The following is a 21,031-nucleotide window of genomic DNA, read 5'->3' as shown; positions in this document are numbered from 1 at the left end:
CTTTATTGTCAGACAACATATCCAAGAGACAGCAGCGTCTCTCTCTCTGAACCTTTATATCCCGTCTTTATGTCCTCTCTCCCTCCTACAGCTGTCTTTACATATAGTTCACATTTGTCAGGCATGACTAAAGTTTGTTTCAACCCTCCAAACTAGACCCTTAACAACATATATGTCTTTTGCATGCATACTTGATGGTTTCAACATACGTTTCCTTCATGTGGCCACTTTTCTCGTGTATTCCTTGTGACACCTCGTCTGTTTATTCAGGCCCTCTCTCCTATATAACTCTATGGTTATTTTAATGTTATATAAACCTATGAGTAGTTTAGAAACATACTATTTGGTTATTTATCAAGGATCGCCACAGCGGAATGAACCACTAACTATTCCGGCATATGTTTTATGCAGCGGAGTAATCCAGTACTGGGAAACACCTATGCGCACTCATTCTCACACGCTCATACACTCATACACACGCTCATACACTACGGCCAATTTAGTTGATTTAATTCACCTATAGCGCATGTCTTTGGACTGTGGGGGAAACCAGAGCACCTGGGGGAAACCCACAGAAATGCAGGGAGACTCCAGAAAGAAATGCCAGATGGCACAGCCTGGACTCGAACCAGCAACCTTCTTGCTGTACGGCAACAGTGCTAACCACTGAGCCACTGAGGTTAACTTCATATTTTAAAAGAGTGAAAATAATCTACCTCAGAGGCCGACAGACAAATGCCAAACACTCTATTACCTTGGGAATTTGTATATGTTCTCTCCCTTTTCCAATGCTTTTTTGTATGGGTAAAATTTTGCAAGCTTGACATTGTTTACTCCTAATAGATCATGCACAAATGCATCTTTTGCATGCATGTATGACTGTTTCACCATGCGTTTTCCTTTATTTGATCTGGTATACCATCTGTTTTTTACTCATTTCATCAGGCCTCTGAAGAGTGTAATGTTCAATCAATATTGTATTGTGTAGCTCCTGTCTTTAGAAATTCTAGAAGTTAAATAAATAACTATAATAACTATTATATTTATATATATAGCGTTATTGAATATCTGCATGTCTAATTAAAGTCTATTAAATGAATGCCATTAAATGTTCACCTGTTGAACTACACAATATTTCTAGCTGCTTCTCGCTTACAAGTTTTTCTGGAGGCCCATTAAGAGGCTTTACCTAGATAGTGTGGCACTGTCCCTTTAAGAAGACTGGTAAAAAGACATAACAGTGTCCTCTTTCTTCAAGGTTACATGTCATTTGGACCTTGTTGGAATGCAGGGCCTCTGATACCCTAGATACCGAAAGGAAATATGGAGATCTATTTATTTAAGACTAAAGTTAGCCTTATTGACATCATTTCTGAATGAAGTTGTACAATTTTTGTATATTATCAGTATTATTTTTACATGGTGCAACTTATTTAAAATATGGTAATACATTTAATGTAAAATAGTATGATCACAGCAAAAATGCACAATTATTTGTGAAAAAATTTTATATTATAATTATATAATTTTTTGTTGTTTGTTGCCTGTGCAGTTTTTTTCCCTCTATAACATTGACACCAGTGTTTTTGCTTATGGTGTTCTCACTTTAAGTTTGCCTCCTTCTTCTTTCAGTAACCTAAGTTATCAAAGTCATGGTCAAATTTTGACTTGAAACCAGACATTTTCAACAGCAGTGTACTGTATGTGTGTGAAGTGTTATTTTGATGTTCATTTCAGTAAAAGGATGAAAGCAAAAATATCAAATGATGATCTTTATCCTGTCTGTGCATGTCTCTCTCAGGTGGTCAGTAAATATCTGGAGGACCCCGTGTTGTTTCACAGAGAGGAGGTGGGCATGGTGAAGTTTGACATCCGCTACATGGTGCTGCTGCGCTCTGTTGAACCTCTGCGCCTTTATGCATACAACGTCTTCTGGCTCCGTTTTGCTAACAAGTAAACCTCCACACACATCTAAACTTTTTTAAATTTGGCTCTATTTTAACTAAGTGTGATGTCTAAACTGGATGTCCCAAAAGTAATAAGGGCATGTCTGAATCCACTTTTGCTATTTTAAGGATGAAAAAAATGGTTTGTGCGCTAGCGCATAGTCTAAAAGAGTTGTGCTTATTTTCTTAATGACTTTTGGTTGTGTTTTGAGCACAACATGCATTAAACCAATCAGAGTTTCATCTCCTATTCCCTTCAAGAGTCAGTTTTGTCTTGCCATGGTGCATTTGCTTTTTACATGGCGAACTTTGTAAGTCGAAAAACTGAATGGTTTACTAGCGAGAAAACAGTTAAACAAACAATCTGCGCAAGGATAAAGACTATCTACAGAATGAACCTCTTCCATTCAGCCTCTTTACTTTCACTTTACGTTACTTTAACTCTTTACTTTACTCCTTTACTTTCATGGAAGAGAAAACAGTGTTGTATGCACTCCACTGAAGACATCCATTAGCCTACACATTTAATTTTGTTTGCTAAGCGCAAAGATTTGTTTCATAACTATTTCTAAATTCACTTCTAATTTCAAGCAAACCAGTAAATGAGCAATTATAATGCAGTGTGGTCAAAAAAGTTATATGCAAACACATTTCCTATTCCTATGCCTCATAGGGTGATGCATACGTTTACAAAACCCGACAGGTAGATAAATCTAAACAAACAATTATTAAAACAAAAATAAATATGCATATAATAAATAATAATAATAACATTAAACAAATGCAATAAACTGACTGCAACAGAGCCGGATTCATAGCCTCCAAAGCATGGGAGGAGGTTGTGTTTTCATATTTCTGTAGAAAATATTAATTTTTTTAACATTTTACTCCTTCAATTTATTTCATGTGCAAAGATATTTGTGTATTGCTATTTATCCTGTGGGTATTAAGCAATGTGCACGCATGTTTTAGACCTACATAGGTGCATAACTAACACGCTCTTTAAGTAAAAAAAAAAACAAAAACAAAAACTCTGCACTATTGAATTTAGACCAGCTTTCAGTTGGTCAATGGCGCGGTCTATTTTAGTTGCCTCAAAATAGCAACATGCCAATATTGTGGAAAATTGTTCTGGATGGCAAAAATATTTTCAAATTTTCCAAAAAGAATTAAATCAAAGTCATCAAAAATAAAGAAGTTGAGGTCCTTTAAGTAATTAGGCAAAACAGTTTATTGTTACAGCATTAGTAACAATAGAGACAGCCGATGGAGGGTCTGAGAGTCTATCATACCCTCCTCTTATCTCTAGTTGTTATGCACCTCCATACACCAAATCTCCCCTGCTTCTTCTTCTTCCATAGAAATTCCTATTTTTTAGAGTTCATTCTAAGTTCTCCTTTGTTTGCTAGTTTGCCCTAACCGTGGCAGTCTCAGCAGAAACAGCGTTCAACAATATATCTTGTTCACTGCACATTGACCTGCCAACTGTAAGTTCAGCCTAAGTTTGCATAGATAGTTTTAGAGTCAGAAGGTATTTGGGAGTATTCTTTTGGTCCAGCATACCTGTTGTAATTCATATACTTTTTACTCTGAGCGTGGGTGCATGTACGGGTAGGTGTCTCAAACTGTGACTTAGAGCAAATGCTCTCTTGACCTTACATCCATAAATCCAGGAGCCCTCGGATATTTTTGTTGGCTTGTTGCTCCCTTACTCTTTACATGTTCTGGCTGTGTCTCCACAGAGTTTCTCTGCATTTCTCATTAGACTACAGTCTGTTTAAAGGTATAACAGGTCAAACATACAAAGGATGATAATAATGCACACATATAGGATGATAATAAAATAAATGACGTAAACGGAACAGCATAATAATAAGACATCAAATTAAACATATAAAGGAAAGAAATTAATTCATCAAAAATTCATCAATGCTTCAATAATTTCCTCAATACCAACAACGTGCCTCAACACACCTTCTTTTCAGACCAGCACGCCCATGAGTTCATAAAGTGATGTAAATAGCATTTGCTATTTAAACAATGTGGTGCAAAATATGAAAATGATAGCTGCGCCGCTTTAAAAAAAGCAAAAAATCACGTGTGCCATATTTTGCCGGGTGTATGATAGGGCGTAAAGCTACATCAGACCATGTTACTGTAATACAATAACAAATATAGTCACACTTATAGAGGTTATAAGGCTATAGAGATAACATTGATCAATGTTGAAAGAACAAAATAATGACTCCAGCCTCAAGGATTTGCAAGTGTGTTTTATTTAAAGCGTTTTATTATTTATTCTTTGATTAGTTCAATTAAAAATCTTAATAGTAACATTTCAGATAAGTCTAGTATCTAATAAATGACTGCTAGTATTTATGAATTTATGGCGGTGTGGTGGATAAGTGGTTAGCAGTGTAGTCTCACAGCAAAAAGGTCACTAGTTTGTGCCCCAGCTGGGCCAGTTGGCGTTTCTGTGTGCAGTTTGCACGTTCTCCCCTTGTCCGTGTGGGTTTCCTCCGGGTGCTCTGGTTTACCCCACAGTCTAAAGATTCTGCTGTGGTGACCCCTGATAAATAAAGGGAGTAGTTTTAAAGGAAAATTAATAAAGTAATATCAATTTAATAAGTATCTAATAACTGCTAGTATCTAATGATTGCATTTTGCTTTGTATTAATAGGTTTATAAAAACTTATATACTAGTATATAATAATATAAAACTTATTGTACTAGTATCATCTAATGAAGTATCTGTTGTTGCAGTCCCAACTGGAATACATTCAATTCAATTTGTCTTTATTTCTAATGGCGCATTTACAACATAGACTGTGTCAAAGCAGCTTCACATAGGAGATTATAATAAATTGAAACAGTGTCAGTTCAGTTTTGTGTTGAGGTTCAGATACATGTTAGTCAAAACTGTATATTGCTTGCATACACACTCTTTCTGCATATTACAAAAGTGCTTGGTGCAAGCCTTAGTTTTTAATAAATAAACGAAAAGCTTAGGACTCCATAGTATCGTTACTTTTCATAAAAAGTCAGTTTTCTATGCCTTAAGAGTCCTTTTCATGCACTCACAGTGATCATATTATATCACCTATATTGTCTGCATTAAGGTGCTTGTCTTTTTTTCCAGACCCTTCTCTCTAGATCATTTTGATGATTATCAGAAGCACTACACAGTGATGAATTATGCCGAGGATGTGCAGCTCAAGCAGGTAGGAAAACGAAGCGTTGACTGTAAGCTTGTTTTTGGTAGAGCTGACCTCAAGACGATGAAGATAAAAGAAGTAACCAGTATTGCATGCCAAAAAATTATTAGCTCCGTTCAGTGTAACATAGATGATAATTTTATTTTCACATCTGATTTTCATAATAAGCATTGCCAAAGATTAGTTAATAATTTTTGAGGTGTGAGTTATGTGTTATAAAAGCTCACGTCTGCTAAATAAAGTTGGCTCAGGGTGAATGCACTCCACTGTCCCTATGATTGTTTTTTTTACAGTATGAAGTCTGTAAAATAATAATAAGAAAATGTTTTTTTTTTATCTTACAATGTTTTATTTCCTGTCAGATTCACTATGATGAATTCATCCCTATGTTTGAGAGCCAGTATCCGCAGTATGCATGGAAACAGGTTGAGGTATGGCTTTGTGTACTTGTATCTACACCATAGCACATATACAGCAGTCCTGTTGTGATTTTTCTTTTATTCAGGGTAAATGAATTGATCATTTCTAAAGGTGTTGAGCATCAGTATTTGTGCATTGAGATCTAAAAAAATGCTCTCTCAGTTTTATATTGCATGCATTGTACCTTTTTGTGAGAATACATTATTCAGCAAGGATGCATTTAATTATTAATAATAAGGATTTCAGATGCATTCTGTTAAATACGGGATTATTACAGCCAAAATATTAAGCATTATTTTCAACATTGAAAATAAATGTTTCTTAAAGGGATAGTTCAACTAAAAATGAAACATCTGTCATCATTTACTCACCCTTCACTTTTGTCAAACCTTTAAGAGTTTCTTTCTTCTGTTGAACACAAAGAAGATATTTTTAAAAAGCTGGAAATTTGTAACAATTCACTTCGATAGTAGGTCAAACAAATACTATGGAAGTAAATGGTTACAGATTTCCAGCTTTTTTTTTAAATATCTTTGTGTTTAACAAAGGAAAAGGTTTAGAAGCACTTGAGGGTGAGTAAATTAAGTAAAGTTTAATTTTGGGGTTAACTTTCTCTTTAAGCATAAAACCCAGCTTATTAAAATGATTTCTAAAAGATCCATGTGACACTGCCGACTGCTAAAATATTCATGTAAATTCAGTTTTGAAAGAGATGACATTTTAAAATATGTTACAAATTGAAAACAGTTTCTTTAAATTGTAATAATCTTTCACAATATTACTGCTTTTGTTGCATTTTTAATCGAGCAAATGCAGCCTTGGTGAGACTTTAGAGACATGAAGTCAGTTTTTGTTCCTGGTTATTATCAGTCAAGGAGAATGCAAAGAATTCATTATGTCATCTTGCTTCAATCTGAGAAGTATGTAGATGTCTTGTTTTTTGTAATGTTATTTGTATCAGGTGGATATCTTTAGAGCATTTTCAGAGCTCTTCCAGGCAGCGTCCTGTCGTCCCGCTCCATACGGGATCTGTGCGTATCCCTCCTCCAGAGCCATATACGCCATTGACCTCATGCTGAAATGGGACCAGACCGCACAAGGTATAACCTGTAAACTGTCAAATCACAATATTCATGTTATATACATGTGGTGGCTGTGATTTTGCCAAGTACGATGCATACATTCAATTCAATTCAGCTTTATTTGTATAGCGCTTTTACAATGTAGATTGTGTCAAAGCAGCTTCACATAAATGGTCAAAATAACTGGATCAGTGTAGTTTTCAGTGTTTAAGTTCAGTTCAGTTTAGCTCAGTTCAGTGTGGTTTAAAATCATTACTGAGAGTCCAAACACTGAAGAGCAAATTCATCGATGCGTAGCTCTACCGATCCTGAACCATGCAAGCCAGTGGTGACAGCGGAGAGGGAAAAAAACTTCACCGATAGGAGAGTGAAGAAAAAAAAACCCTGAGAGAAACCACACTCAGTTCGGCACGACCATTTTAAGTTCTCCGCTGGCCAAAAGTCAAAAGTCTTGTGCAGAGCTGTAGTCTCAGCGGTGGAGGCTGGAAGCTGGCCTCAGCGAAGACTTGTCTGTCCCAGGAGCATCACTGGAATCAGTCTCATGACCTCGACACCCCCATAATCACCAGCGGAGCAGCAGCAGCTCAAAATACCGCCTGGTCAAAAATATGAAAAATATGTGGTGAAATCACACTAATCATATACATGTGCTGTACAGTGGTGGCCGGAATCATTTGAATACAGACTTCAGATGTTTGTTTTGCATTGGCCTTTGCAATACTCATAAAACAAACAAAATGTATATGAAGTCATCATTATTCTCTATAAAACATAACATATGGCCATTATAAGCAGATTTTAGTCATTTTCTTTCCAAAACAAAAAATAAATAAAAGAAACTAGGACTTTTTCACTGTCGATGTCACACAATAATTTTATTACACTGTTTTCAGTTGCAGAGCGAATGGGTTAAGATTCGTGTTGAAGTTCTCAGGAAGCATATTGAGACTTTATCTTTAATATCAGCATGTTTCATGAACATTATGAAAATAAATTAAATGTTTTGAAGGCAGGATTTCCTTTGGTGGCAGGAATCCACATGTCCATCAGTTCACATTTTGTAAAGCAAAGAGCATGGAAAAATCATTATGAAGGTGTTCTGACTTGAATCTATTGACTATACATCTATTTATAATCTTTAACATCGCTTTCTCCATTATTATCTTACTTTTTTTTTAAATCCTTTGTTAGAATTTTGACCAAAACCAAGTTTACCATAAATTAGATTTATAATTGAACAACTTAGTGATGGAGTGGAGTTATATGCATTACTTTAGATTTATCATGATGTTTTTATCAGCTATTTACACTCGTTCTGTCATTCATTGGTGCATAAACGAAACACTGTGCAAGATGTTTTCTTTGTCTTTGAGCTGTTGCTCTTGTTGGACTTTTCCCAAGTCCTACCCGTGCTCAAAAGAGTGGTCAGAGGCAGAAAAAAAGCTCAATCTTGTATCATGTCATGTGAATAAAGCTTTTTCAGAGTTCTGGGTAATAGAACAGCCATCAATCAGGTGATGGGTCAATGTGAAGCGCCGTCTTAATGTATTCAAACATTATTACATGGACACATGCTTGAAAATAGTTAACAAAATTACAGGATAATAAAGAAAGGTTTGTAAATAAAACATCACAATCTTCCACTCTTCAACCCAGATGTATATTTCTATTTTTTATTTATTATTTTTTTGTGTTAAAAAATGTATGTGTGTGCCAATTGTCTTCAAGTGCATCGATCTATAAAGCACGACTCTGAAATCACTTCCCAACAAAAATCATGTGAAAAATATTAACTATTAAGACTTCAACTCATAGGGCTAAAGAAGAACCTTGCATATAACCTTGAAAAACAGCAGTTGTTTAAGAACATTTATACCTTGACTGTGTCACAGATTTTGCTTTACTCGTTTTCTGTTTTGACTGAATATGAAGGTTGTTGAACAATTGTTAGTTCCCATATCGCTGTCGTTTGGTTTTCTTTTGACTGTTTGAAAGCAATCAGTTATCAGTGTTGTGTAGAGTTTTTTTCAGCTTGTCTCTAAAAAGCAGCTGAGTCGAATGGTCATTCCAGTGCACAATAAAATTGAGAATCTTTCTTCACGCATAATAAGTCTAAATGGATGTTCTATTGATATTCTGCCTCTGCCCAGCCCCAACTTTCCATTTTGAGGAAATCTTTAAGGCTTTAAACTTTAATGCCATCATTTTTCTTTCTTTTAGGGGAACGTGTGATGCAGCCTCAGATACTGGAGGTGAATTTTAACCCAGATTGTAAGAGGGCCTGTCAGTATCATCCCAGCTTTTACGACCACATGTTCCAAACGCTGTTCCTGGATCAGGCAGAAGAATGTCCTGTCAGTCACATTTTATGACCACTCTAAATTCCAACTCTAAAGATGGTCTCTGTTTACTAAATAAAGATTGCTAAGCACCTTTGACACTTATTTTGTATTTTTCCTAGAATGTTTTTGCCATTATAAAATATGTTGTATTCTTAAATGAGTTTTACATGCATTTAATTATATAGAGTTATACAATTATATTATATTATATTATCATATATATATATATATATATATATATATATATATATATATATATATATATATATATATATACATACATACATACATACATACATACATACATACATACATATATAAACCTTAAACCTATATAATGCTGACTTCAGTTTGATTTTCACTACACCACTCAATGAAAAACATGAATAGCCTATGTATTTTCTTGTCTAAAAAGGACACTAATGGACAGACAGTCTTGTGGTGGTACTGAGAGCTAACAATATGACTATTAAGTGAAACAAAATTACACTATTTACCATTGCTTTTTTTTAAGGTTTTCATAAGCAAGTTGTTTGCAATTTCTTATATTAAGCTAGACTGAAGGATCGATTTCAGCATGTTTTGTATATATATATATATATATATATATATATATATATATATATATATATATATATATATATATATATTTGACCTATAGTTGACTTAAATAGCATAGAACAAATCTACATATTTGCTTTGGAAATATTTAGCTCCTTAAGGAAAAAAATGAGTGAGCTTTTAAATCAACGGCTGAGGTAAGTGGTTTCATCCTTTTTAAGGAGTGTCCAGATTTACAATTAAAAGTAAGTAACGGCTATAAATCTGTCTAAATATCAGCAGATAACGATTCGACTTCTTTACGACCCCACACTTCCAACTCTTCATGGGTCAAGTCTGCCTACTCACATCCCCAAGTGATTCAGGTAACTAATTCACAATTAGTCCTTTGCAGTGGAGAAACCCTAGCAAAGCTGTGAAAGTATCCTGTAAGGTTGTTCAAATGAAACCAGGAGTAAGTGGGGTAAAGATCTAACAGTAAATATTTAACAATAGCATGTTTCGGTGCTTGCATAGCAGATTAAACAAGCACCGACTAACCCATGGTGTTAAATACCTGTAAATGTACCGGTCATATACATATTAAAGAGTATTTGGCGGCAAATTGGCGCAAATGGTAATGGGGATTGCCCCTCCTTATCACCTTCAAATGGTTGAAAGTATCACTACAAGGCTACTGGAGAATGGTGTTTCCCAGCCCCCATCCAAACATGCAGACAACAGCAAAAGAAAAACTGGCGCAAGCTAAAACGTAGAAAGCATCTCAAGAGTTGATCAATCAGTCTAATTAAGAAGCACACTACTTAATCTAAATTTTCCCTAAGCTAGTACCCAGCAAGCATTTTTTTGTTTGTTTTTAAAATATGTCTAGTAGATGTCTAAGGGACGTCTAAACATAGTCGTCTTGGCTAAAACAAGACTAAGTTTGGGCTGTCAGTGAATGACAAAACTACAGTAGTCATCAGATTAACAGAAATGGATGACTACACATTTAAAGTCTGTCTAATCAGTCTTTTTGACAACTAGTCTAGTTTTGGGCTGTTCTTAGTTGTCTATTAGATTTTTACTGACAGCCCAGGTTTAGCCTTGTTATAGCTAAGATGTCTACATTTCGATGTCTATTAGACATCTATTAAACACAAAATTGTTAGCTGGATACTTTGGCTGCAAAACAAAGTTTGATTTCCATTTAGCAACACAATCATATTGGCTAATTATTTGTTTCTTGGTCTTGCTCTAAAGCAACAGGTAAACAATTGTGAAGCCTTAACAGTTAACAAATGTATGACTTTTATTGCATAATTGGCATTAGGATGAAATATTGGATATCTTGGATATATACTTTCATTTTTGGGTATATTTCTGGGTACAAAAACACATCCCCAGTTTTTATACCCAGTGTAAAAAGATGAATGGATGCAAAAACTGGTGGTGGATGAAGACATTCCTCCCAAAAATGTGTAAAGCGCTTTGAGTGTCTAGAAAAGCGCTATATATAAATGTAGGGCATTATCATCATTATTATTATTATTATTAAAAATTAATGAAATGAATGCAAAAATGCAAAAAAAAATCATAAATTTTAATAAAAAACATTTTTATTGTCACAAATACGTACAGTTTGCATTGAGAGTCAAAATATTTACCAAACATATCAAATAATATAATCAAAAGCACAAAAATCATCCATAAGGATGTGAAAGACTATGTGAAAACGTTTATTGTTGTTTATCAGTGTCACTAGTATTCATGTTTTCTTTACTTTCTATAAATGCTTCCTAACTGGTAAAGCTTTTCCCTATTTCCCTCCTCTCTCCAAAGGAAACTCCACTTCATGAGTGACCTAATCCTTCAGGAATTTCTGTTGCCGCCTCAGCACAAAGAGCTGTAAGTGAAATTTGAGATGCATTCATGTCATGTGAACAAGCCAAGAGTATACTATCTTAAAAAAAACATGTAAACTCATTAGACAATAAGAATTTAGATGACTAGTTACATGCCAAAAGAAAACGACAACAACAACAACAACAACAACAACAAACGGTATTTGTCAAATGGGTTCACACATTTAGATTTTGAACTCTGCAGAAATGCCAACATGAGCTGCAGTCTATTTCTGCTTCTTGAGGCTCGACAAGAGTAATCTTTCGGGTTCAGATGACCTGAAGTAAGTCATTTACTCTGAGACTCGTTTAGAGATGAATAATGCATGAGCATACCAAATGGGCTCTGATGCACAATGTAACCAATGTCAGATAATCGGGTTGAAACAAAATGTACATTTATTACACTGTTTTGAATACTCTAGTATCGATAAAAGAATACCATAATTTCATAAATAATAAGCAGTGATATTAGATCACAAATTCCTATTAATTAAAGGATATTTTGACAATCAAGTAAACCCAATTAACTATTAGAGAGAGTTTAGGCTACATTAAAAGTCAAGAGTAATTCAATTAATCAAAGAGTGGAATTAAACTAGGTAAAGTAGAATAAAATAAGCCTTCAAAGTTTTCATTGAGGAATTTTTGGCGTCTTTAATGACTTTAATGAACTTCAGAGTTTGCATTGAGGAGTTTTTGGGGTTTTTAATGACTTTAATGAACTTTACAGTTTGTAATAAGTTTTTTGTTGGCGTCTTTAATAACTTCAGAGTTTGTATTGATTGATTGATGTTTTTAATGACTTTAATGAACTTCAGAGCTTGTATTAAACACATTTTGATGTTTTTAATGATTTTAATGAACTTCAGAGCTTGTATTAAACACATTTTGATGTTTTTAATGATTTTAATGAACTTCAGAGTTTGTATTGAGGAGTTTTTTGTGTATTTACTGACTTTCATGAACTTTAGAGTTTGTATAAAGGATTTTTTGCCATCTTTAATGGCTTTAGAGTTTGTATTGAGGATTTTTTTGGTGTTTTTAAATACTTTAATGAACTTCAGAGTTTGTATTGAGGATTTTTTTTTTGTGTTTATAATGACTTTAATGAACTTCAAAGTTTGTATTGAGGAATTTACTGTGCCAATAATGACTTTATTGTGTGTCTTTAATGACCTTATTGCCTTATATGTACTTTATATGAAGTGTGTGATTTTATCACCTTATATTGTATTTCTAACGGTCTTCTCACTATTCTATGTGTGTTTGACTCTGAATCTTATCCCGTGTGTGTTTTACTGTCATATTCTTATCTAAATATCTTATCTGATCATAAAGTAGCCATTGTCAGGTTGACTGTGTTGGGGGAAATTGTCCTCAAAAATTGTTTTCTGAGTTCATAAATAAATGAAACAAGTCAGAAGTCCTATTTCAACCCAATATGTTGTATAACGGGATTCATATTTCTCACTGTCTGTGGTTTTTATCTCATATTCCCAGTGGCATCCTGCTTCTCTCAGCAAATAATAGACTCTCATCTGTAATTAGGAGCGAATGTATATTGTCTGTCTCTTGTTCTTCTGCTTTATGGCTGCACTGCTTAGAGCGTGCTTTTCTGTAAGTTCTTGCTGCTGCTGAATAATGGCTTCTTTATGTTTAAATGACATCTGTGGGAGCTAGTAATGATGTTTAAATGAGATCTGTGAGATATGATGTAGCTGATGCATAGCATGCGCTTATCTCGTCATGAGTTGCATATTATCTGTTGTTGTCTCCATGGTTTTCTCATAGAATTAATAACTATCCTTGTGTACGCTATTTTATTGGGCATTGTTTCTGTCTTGGTCAGTACATATTTTATCTAAATGCATTGCATACGCTTTATCAATCTGCAGCGCATGCACAAATTCTCCTTAATATATTATATGTGTTAAACATAAGATGAATGATTTACTGTGCTTCACTCTTTAGGTTCTGCACGTCTGTGTGTCTCATCAGTCGAAGTGTTTCTGCAGGTTTTTAAAAGTTTAACCTACACTCACGAGCCAGCAACTCAATGTATTTATATCATGTAGACATGGTCAAGATGATCTCCTGCAGTTCAAACCGAGCTGACCCCAGATCTCAATCCAATAGAGCAACTTTGGTATGGAATGGGAGATTTGCATGATGGATGTGCAGCTGACAAATCTGCAGCAACTGCGAGATGCTATCATGTCAATATGCACCAAAATCTCTGAGGAATATTTCCAGTACCTTGTTGAATCTATGCCACGAAGGATTAAGGCAGTTCTGAAGACAAAAGGCGTCCAACCCGGTACTAGTAAGGCGTACCTAATAATGTGGCCAGTGAGCGTATATTCTAATAGTGGTTACATATCTCAGGAATGTATTGTGAGCACATAATAAAAGTCCCCTTTAATGCATAAGAGTCAAAAGGCATGTTAATAACAGAAATATCAGAATGAGACATACTTAATAATGCACTTAATCCAATCATGCATGTTTACATTTCCAAAAATTCATCACATACTATTTATCAGACCGGAAATTACAGCTCACATCAGTTTCTGTAGTCTCCTTTCATTAAATTATTTAGCATCTTTGTAGATATCAGAGTAAAATAATGAATTCTCTAAATATGTCTTAATCTATGGGGATGTTTGAGCAACTGTTGAAGGTAGAAATCATTCTTGAATAACTGTGATGCATTGTTATGCACTGTGCTACTGCATGCAGCAACAGTAAGAACTGTGGACTGCTTCAAATTTTGCAACTTCTCCATTTTGGGTTCATGTTGAAAACATCAGCTGGTATTTTCTGGCCTGTAATAACATGAGCAGCACTCTCTTTTTCCATCTCTACAGGATGTTGCGGGTTTTTACACCCCCGTGCTTTTATTGCTTTCACTTTTGTCGAAATCATGCTTGCAATGAAAAACACTGATGATCAACCTCAATACATGTACCAGTTTTCAATTCAGACCTCAAATTATAGAAGTATATTAATGACAAAAGTATCTATATTGTAGAATTTCATTTCTTTAGCAGATGCTTTATAATAAAGCTCTGTATTTGGAGAATGGATAAAGGAATGGATACTGAGCATGCTCAATTCATGTTTATTTCTGTAGCACTTTAAAAATGTAGATTGAGTCAAAGCAGCTTAATATAGTAGTTGTGGTAAATAAAAACTGTGTCAGTCCAGTTTTCAGTTCAGTATGGTTTAAACCTGCATGTGTACCAAAACTGAGTGTGAACAATAGTGCAAGATGTAAATAGATAGTCAGAGCCTTAATTGCCTGTGATATAGATCTTGTTGGCATCTAGAAGATCTCTGAAGTCGTTGACAATGTTTTTTTACCATAACAAGACAAAAACCTTCTATCAAACGTATGACTTAAAAAAAAAAAATAAATAATGCAGGCCCGTAGCCAGTCTGGTATAAGGGGTGGTTCTTTTTCTCAAAATGTGGACCTCTTTGCAGTTATTTACCCTATTTACAATGTATGAGATATAAATACTGTATTTTGTGACATATTAAGCACTATTTTTAGCTGGATTAGCTTGTTAGATCGTCGTCATAATGACACAATTAATATACTAAAATATTTTCTAAAAATTTAAAATGAAGAAAAATTAATACTTATTTTTAAAATACAAATTTATTAGATCATAAATCATTAGAAGAAAACAAGAATCTGGTAAAGTTTTAAATTAAAAAACTGTAGCCTTTTGTAGCCTACAAACTGGCCAAAACATTCAACATGTTCTCAGTCAGAATTTGGCTATTTAATTATTTTAAAAATGTAAACATAATAATAATTAAAGAGCTTCACAAATTTTCTAGCCTCTCTTAAAAAAAAAAGTTCATTTGATTTGATTGAAAATTCATGGATAACAAAAATAGCCATATTAGTTTTCAAATTAATTTTAATATAGGATTCTGCTTGGTCTTAAATGCTTTTTACATGGATTAATTTTACTATTTATGATTCATAGCAGTCAAAATGTATTCCATTTGTATCCAAATGTATCCCCCCCCTAAAATGTGTTTAGGATGATGCAAACTTGAATTCAAGTCAGACGAGTGAATAGAAGTTAAAAGAGACATTTCTATGATATAAATAAGAAGGAAAAAATAATTTCTGTATCATTAATCAAAAAGAGTAATTGTAATGCATAATTTATGACTCTATTAAATGGAGTCAAATATTTCAGGTGAACAGATATAGCAGTTTAATCAGTAATCAGATTAAACAAATAATGCACAACAATAAAAGTGTATAAAAACCCAATAACAGTTTGAGTCTTACTAAGTTTCTGCAGGTTTCTGAGATCTCCTCCAGATCATGTAGAAGATAAGCATTCCTCTTTTTACACTGTACTAATGGTGTCTATGTGCTGAAAGGCATGTGTCAAAAGTACAGCACACATAGCAACCTTGAAACTAAATTAAGTTGCTGATTCTAAAGGAATTATACTGAAGATGTACATTACAACAGTTATGGCAGACATCTGTCTCACTCATGAGTTCATAAAATCCTGCTTAATTACTTACAGAAATATTGGAGCATATATTGAGACACAGTCAATAGAAAATTTAAGATAATATAAACAATTTTAGAGGGATTCATAAAACTCCCAGAAAACATCTGTGAATGAATAAATGTGTGTAAAATAGATTTTTATTTTTATTTTCCACTGTTTCTGTTTTCTTATAATTGCTTTTCTTACATAAGCTATTACAATGGAAAACAATGTGAAACCAAGTACTCGCGAGGACATTTGCATACAGTATTTTTGCATGAGAAGGCGCTAAGTGATGGGCGGGGTCAAGACAGCCCCCTTTTCTTGTCACTGGCTGGTATATCAGCACATGTGTTTGTGTTGGAGCCTCAGACTGACCGAAGGAGAATGAAAAGAAGGGGTCTCCGCTCTGCAAAGACAACTCGTTCAGCTGGATGGATGTTTTGCTTGGAGATAAAGGGAATTGGTCCTGGATTCTTGAACGGATTAAATCTGTGTTTTGAACGGGATAGTTTGGAGACCCATAGCGGTCAGGGAGATGCACTGTAAGATGTAAGTACTTAACATTTGGCTAACGGTACTTTTGTGAATTTGTCAGTATCAATAAATCAACATGCGACTGTGCAAAACTTTCAGCACATTTTTACGAGGATTTTTAAATATTGCATGTGTTTCTATCCGTCTTTTTAAACAACCTGCATGTTGGTTTTGATGCACTGGACGCGTTTATAAACGTTGTGCGTTTTGCGTAAGCTTGCGCACGCATTACACTTGGAAATAGTCTGACCTGTCGTATGTATGAAGCTCTTTTTGAGCTTCTGTTACTTTATCAGATCTCTAAAGGTAAATAGTGGGGGGAATGCTACTTAAGAAAACACATTAATTGCTTTTCACCCACTATTTGCAAGATATCGAGTCGCATTTGGAGATGCATTAAATGTATTGCCGCACGAGAAACTTTCCTGCATTTCTGCGGCAATCTATTGTTTTACTTGGGGTTTAACCGAGTGTTTAGAGCACGAACGAGTCACAAAGGAATCGCTACTTTGAGTCGGTTCTTTTGGTCAACCTGATGAACGCGATTCAGTTTGAATGATTCGGAGAGTCCATTCACGTGCTCACCTTTTTTTTTTTTTTTGGGTAAGACCCGCTATTTAATTTCAACAGTGAATGGATAGAGTAGCCTACAAACTAAACATTGTACATGTTAGTTAAATTACTATATTATTGTATTTCTCCTAAGGTGACAGCAAACAAATGAATGACAGAATGCATTGTATTTAGGCAGCCCTTAACCCACCCTATAGAATACACGATAACAGCATTTGTTGGAAACGCCCATTCTAGACAATGGCTAATATATAAAACTACACATGATAACAGAATTGCTGCCAAAAATACAGGGTTTATCATCTTTATTTTATCTTACACAACTTAAACTATCCCTAGACACGTGACGTACATCTTGAAAGTGTTGTGAATGTTTTTGTCCCCTGACAGTGCATTGTTAACAATGGAAGGATGCATTGAAAACAATGCAGAGACCAAATACTAATTCATTAAGTTGTCCACAGTGCAAGCTTTCTTATGTAAAGGGCTTTACCTTGTACACATTACATCAATACATTGCATTATCAATTAATCTTATATAAGTGCAGATTAATATTAAGTTTATTAATTAATTTGCTGACTAGTGTTTTTTTTATCAATGAAATGCTTTTAACATTTCTACTTCATTGGTCATGCAAAAACACTTATTCTAATTATTGAAAACATATATATTTTTACTTAATGATAATTCATACAATTTTTGCCATTTATTCTATTATATATATTTCTTACTATATCAGCATCAGAATTATTACACGGATTAGTATATATATATATATATATATATATATATATATATATAAAATGTATATATGTGTTTGTGTGTATATATATGTACCATGTTCCCGCTATTTAATTTCAACAGTGAATGGAAAGAGTAGCCTACGAACATATATATATATATATATATATATATATATATATATATATATATATATATATATATATATATATATATATATATATATATAAAATTTAACTGATTTCAAATGATTTAGCATTGCATCTTGGACCATTTTATGCATGACAGTTTGTCAGTTACAAATGCAAACTTTTGGCAGTCAAGCTTAGAAATGTTATCAAGTGTTTTCTTTGTATTTATCAATTATTATTTGACCTTAATTTGTATTTACATTCATTAACATATTTTTCTTTATTTAGAACTCTTATGCATAAGAGCAACGGTAGCAGCCACTGAGGGATTTTCACCATGCAGGGATACATGTGGAATTCAAATCAACATACACCAGCAAGATACCTAGAACGACCTCCACCTCCTTATCCACAACAATTCCCACCTAAGTACCAAGCTGTCAGGAATGATCAGCCCAATGCTTTCCAGGCTCTGTTCAATCAACCCAATGCGTTTCAGGCACAGTTCAACCAACCAATACCCCAGGCGCAACATTTTGCAACACCCGCAAGATATTCCAATGGACAACAAGAGGCTACAAATCAATGGAACGCTTACTCAGACAGTGGTGACCGTTTTGTTCATGGTTTTCAGTCAAACTCACGTGGATATGATCAGACAAGGCAGCCAAACCAAATCCAGCCATTCGCAGGCTCCAATTTACAGTCGTATTGCCAATCTGAAAAACCCAACACGTATATGTACTATAACCAAAGCAACACACAATCGAACGCCTCTTGTCCACAGACATACAGAAACACAGACTGTAGTCAAACTCCCATGTATTGGACTTCACAGTCGAACAATGGCAGTTCTGTAGGTAACAACAGGGGTTGGACTAATCACGTTTCCAACAATGGCAACTCTTCTTCAATGAGCAATCAGCAACAATTTCAATCCCAAAGAAGGGCTCCTGCTCATTATTACCATCAACAGCAACAGCAGCAGCAGCAACAACAACAACAACAACAGCAGCAGCAGCAGCAGCAGCACCAGTTCTCTAGACAACAGTCAGGCAAATGGCAGAAAAAAAAACATTCAACAAAAGGACACCAACAAAGATCTACTAGTTACAATAACAGTCAAGCTCAGAACCAAAAAGCAAGCATTGACAACTCATCCAACCCCACGACTGCGCCATCTGGAGAAAATAACAGCATGTCACTGCCTTCCAATAACTTACACCAACGTCCTGTTTTCCGGCCAGAACTGAGGGTCAATCCAGGTCCGGATGTATCTGCAACCCAGTCTCAGAGTAATCAGAGTGTTGGGCATCAGACTCAGAGCACAAACTGTGGGACATATAATGCTATGCAAACCGCTCAAACGATACAGGCTAATGAAGCCCAGCCTCCGGTTCACTCTAAAATTATCAACTCGCTCATATATAAATTATTGTGTTCAGATTCCAAGAAAGAGGCAAACGTACAGCAATCAATTGCACATCAAAACACCGGTCCACAGCAGTCTGAGGTTTGTGCAACGGACAGAACTTACCATAACTCAGTAGAACAGTTTCAACCACCTAATAAAAGTATGAAGCATGGTGTGGATCAGAGAGGCTACTGGGATAAAGATAGAAGTTTGTCCAAAGACAGAACTGATTTAGGCATGCAATCAGACGTACCTAGAACCCTTCAGACCACTATTGATGAGAACAGACTTAAAATAATGAATCAACACAACATACATTACAGTACGGACCCTGCGGACTGCCTAGAAGCTGTGATTGCGCTACAGAGAGCTGCTCAGCAAGGTCACAAAGCCATAGCCATTGTTCCCCCCATTTCCCAGCAGCCCTTAACCAATGCACAGATTGTAGATACCACCCTAAAAAAACCAGATAGTCCACCATTAAAGATTGCTTCTGTGTGGTCACTTGGTGACAAGTCTGATGCACAAAAGTCTATATCTGAATCCCCTTCACATACACCTCAACAAGATGACAAAAGCATCGAAAATGATACTGAAAGCAGTACAGAACTGGATACATCTAGTGTAAGCACAGTCGAATGTCAAAATGATGTGCAACAAGGTACTTCTGATTTAAGCAAGCCTTCATTTGACTTGTCCAGTGTGCCAGTGGTTGAGTACAACCTGGAGAAACTGAGGGACTTAGTGAACACTTTAGAGAGGACAGAGTTTTCAGAGCAACTTCCAGAGCACTCCGAGTTTGTTTTAGATAGGATTTTGAAAATCTACTGGAATGGGAACGAGGACAGTATTTGGGAGCCTTTGGGAGCTTTGATAAATGAGTCACCACAGTCATTTGAAGGAATTGTGCGGGATGTTGAGTCTGTGGTATTTGAAAGTGTTGAAACTGAAAATCTACAAAAGCTAGTTAATTGCAACATTCTCAAGAGTGGGATGTATTCTTCGTCGGAGGAGTTCAGGTCTTCTTGGTTAAACATTAATGGACAGCCAGCTGATATTGAAGGGGTGCTTTCAGAAGCACTGTCTGATGACATAACTGTGTATAACATGACATCAGAAAACACTGATGTAACTTCACCTGATATAGATGTGAACTACCTCAAATACTTGCCTGAAATTTCAACCAGCGAGAAAAGTGTAAAGCTTAGCACATGCAATCAAGCAGATCTTTCCACACCCTTGGCAGGAAGCGACAAAGAGGCAACAGCCTCCGAAAACAATGGGCATTCATATGTAGTTTCATCTCCAAGTAAAATGCAGATGCAAAATGACACTGATCAAAGCCACACTTTAAATACAAATGGCTCAGGTCTCTCACCATTAGCAGAAAGCTTGACGGAGAAACCTACAAACAATAAATCGCAGTCATTCAAACAAGATCACTCTAAGCAATTGTGTGATGATGTGTTTGTGTCACAATCACTTTCTGACATTGTTTCAGATGGTGTGAAAAGCTCTGAAAAATGTTTATCTACAGAGACTCTTTGCCGTGCAATGGATATATGTCAAGTACGAGACATTTCCGACAATGAAAAGCCAGACAATACTAAGACTCTTAATAACTCCTCAGAAACCTGGCCGGTAGAAGATATT

At 35.1% G+C, this 21,031-nt stretch overlaps 2 protein-coding genes and 2 long non-coding RNA genes across 48 annotated transcripts in view; 3 read left to right on the top strand and 1 right to left on the bottom strand.

Moving 5' to 3' along the window:
- The window catches only part of ttll12 (tubulin tyrosine ligase-like family, member 12), a 34,949-nt gene extending 25,842 nt beyond the window's left edge, over positions 1-9,107 (top strand). The window contains 5 exon segments of the mRNA NM_200252.1: positions 1,802-1,953; positions 5,086-5,167; positions 5,524-5,592; positions 6,543-6,681; positions 8,884-9,107. Of these exon segments, the coding sequence (NP_956546.1) occupies positions 1,802-1,953; positions 5,086-5,167; positions 5,524-5,592; positions 6,543-6,681; positions 8,884-9,035 (594 nt within the window). The 3' untranslated portion in view covers positions 9,036-9,107.
- The window catches only part of LOC148679933 (uncharacterized), a 47,629-nt gene continuing 32,957 nt past the window's right edge, over positions 6,360-21,031 (bottom strand). For 32 of the 45 annotated variants that reach the window (XR_015942303.1, XR_015942301.1, XR_015942309.1 and 29 more), the window contains one exon: positions 11,264-11,451. This is a non-coding gene — a long non-coding RNA (uncharacterized LOC148679933). Of the gene's footprint in view, positions 6,696-7,120; positions 7,260-11,263; positions 11,452-21,031 lie in introns of those variants that run through there. The other 13 variants (XR_015942316.1, XR_015942311.1, XR_015942319.1 and 10 more) reach the window with 3 other exon arrangements.
- LOC148679934 (uncharacterized) lies at positions 11,131-13,392 on the top strand. The gene is made up of 2 exons (XR_015942362.1): positions 11,131-12,326; positions 12,373-13,392. It is a non-coding gene; the product is annotated as an uncharacterized LOC148679934 (long non-coding RNA).
- The window catches only part of LOC110438472 (uncharacterized), a 7,501-nt gene continuing 2,821 nt past the window's right edge, over positions 16,352-21,031 (top strand). The window contains exons 1-2 of the mRNA XM_087247966.2: positions 16,352-16,533; positions 18,253-21,031. The exon at positions 18,253-21,031 is cut by the window's right edge and continues 2,821 nt beyond it. Coding sequence (XP_087104092.2) covers positions 18,302-21,031 — 2,730 coding nt within the window. The 5' untranslated portion in view covers positions 16,352-16,533; positions 18,253-18,301. The remainder of the gene's footprint in view (positions 16,534-18,252) is intronic.

This window comes from Danio rerio, chromosome 4, assembly GCF_052040795.2.
Source record: "Danio rerio strain M-AB ecotype USA chromosome 4, GRCz13ab, whole genome shotgun sequence".
Taxonomy (NCBI): domain Eukaryota; kingdom Metazoa; phylum Chordata; class Actinopteri; order Cypriniformes; family Danionidae; genus Danio; species Danio rerio.
Note: the sequence above shows the minus strand (reverse complement) of the source record. Positions and strands in the feature narration are given on the sequence as shown.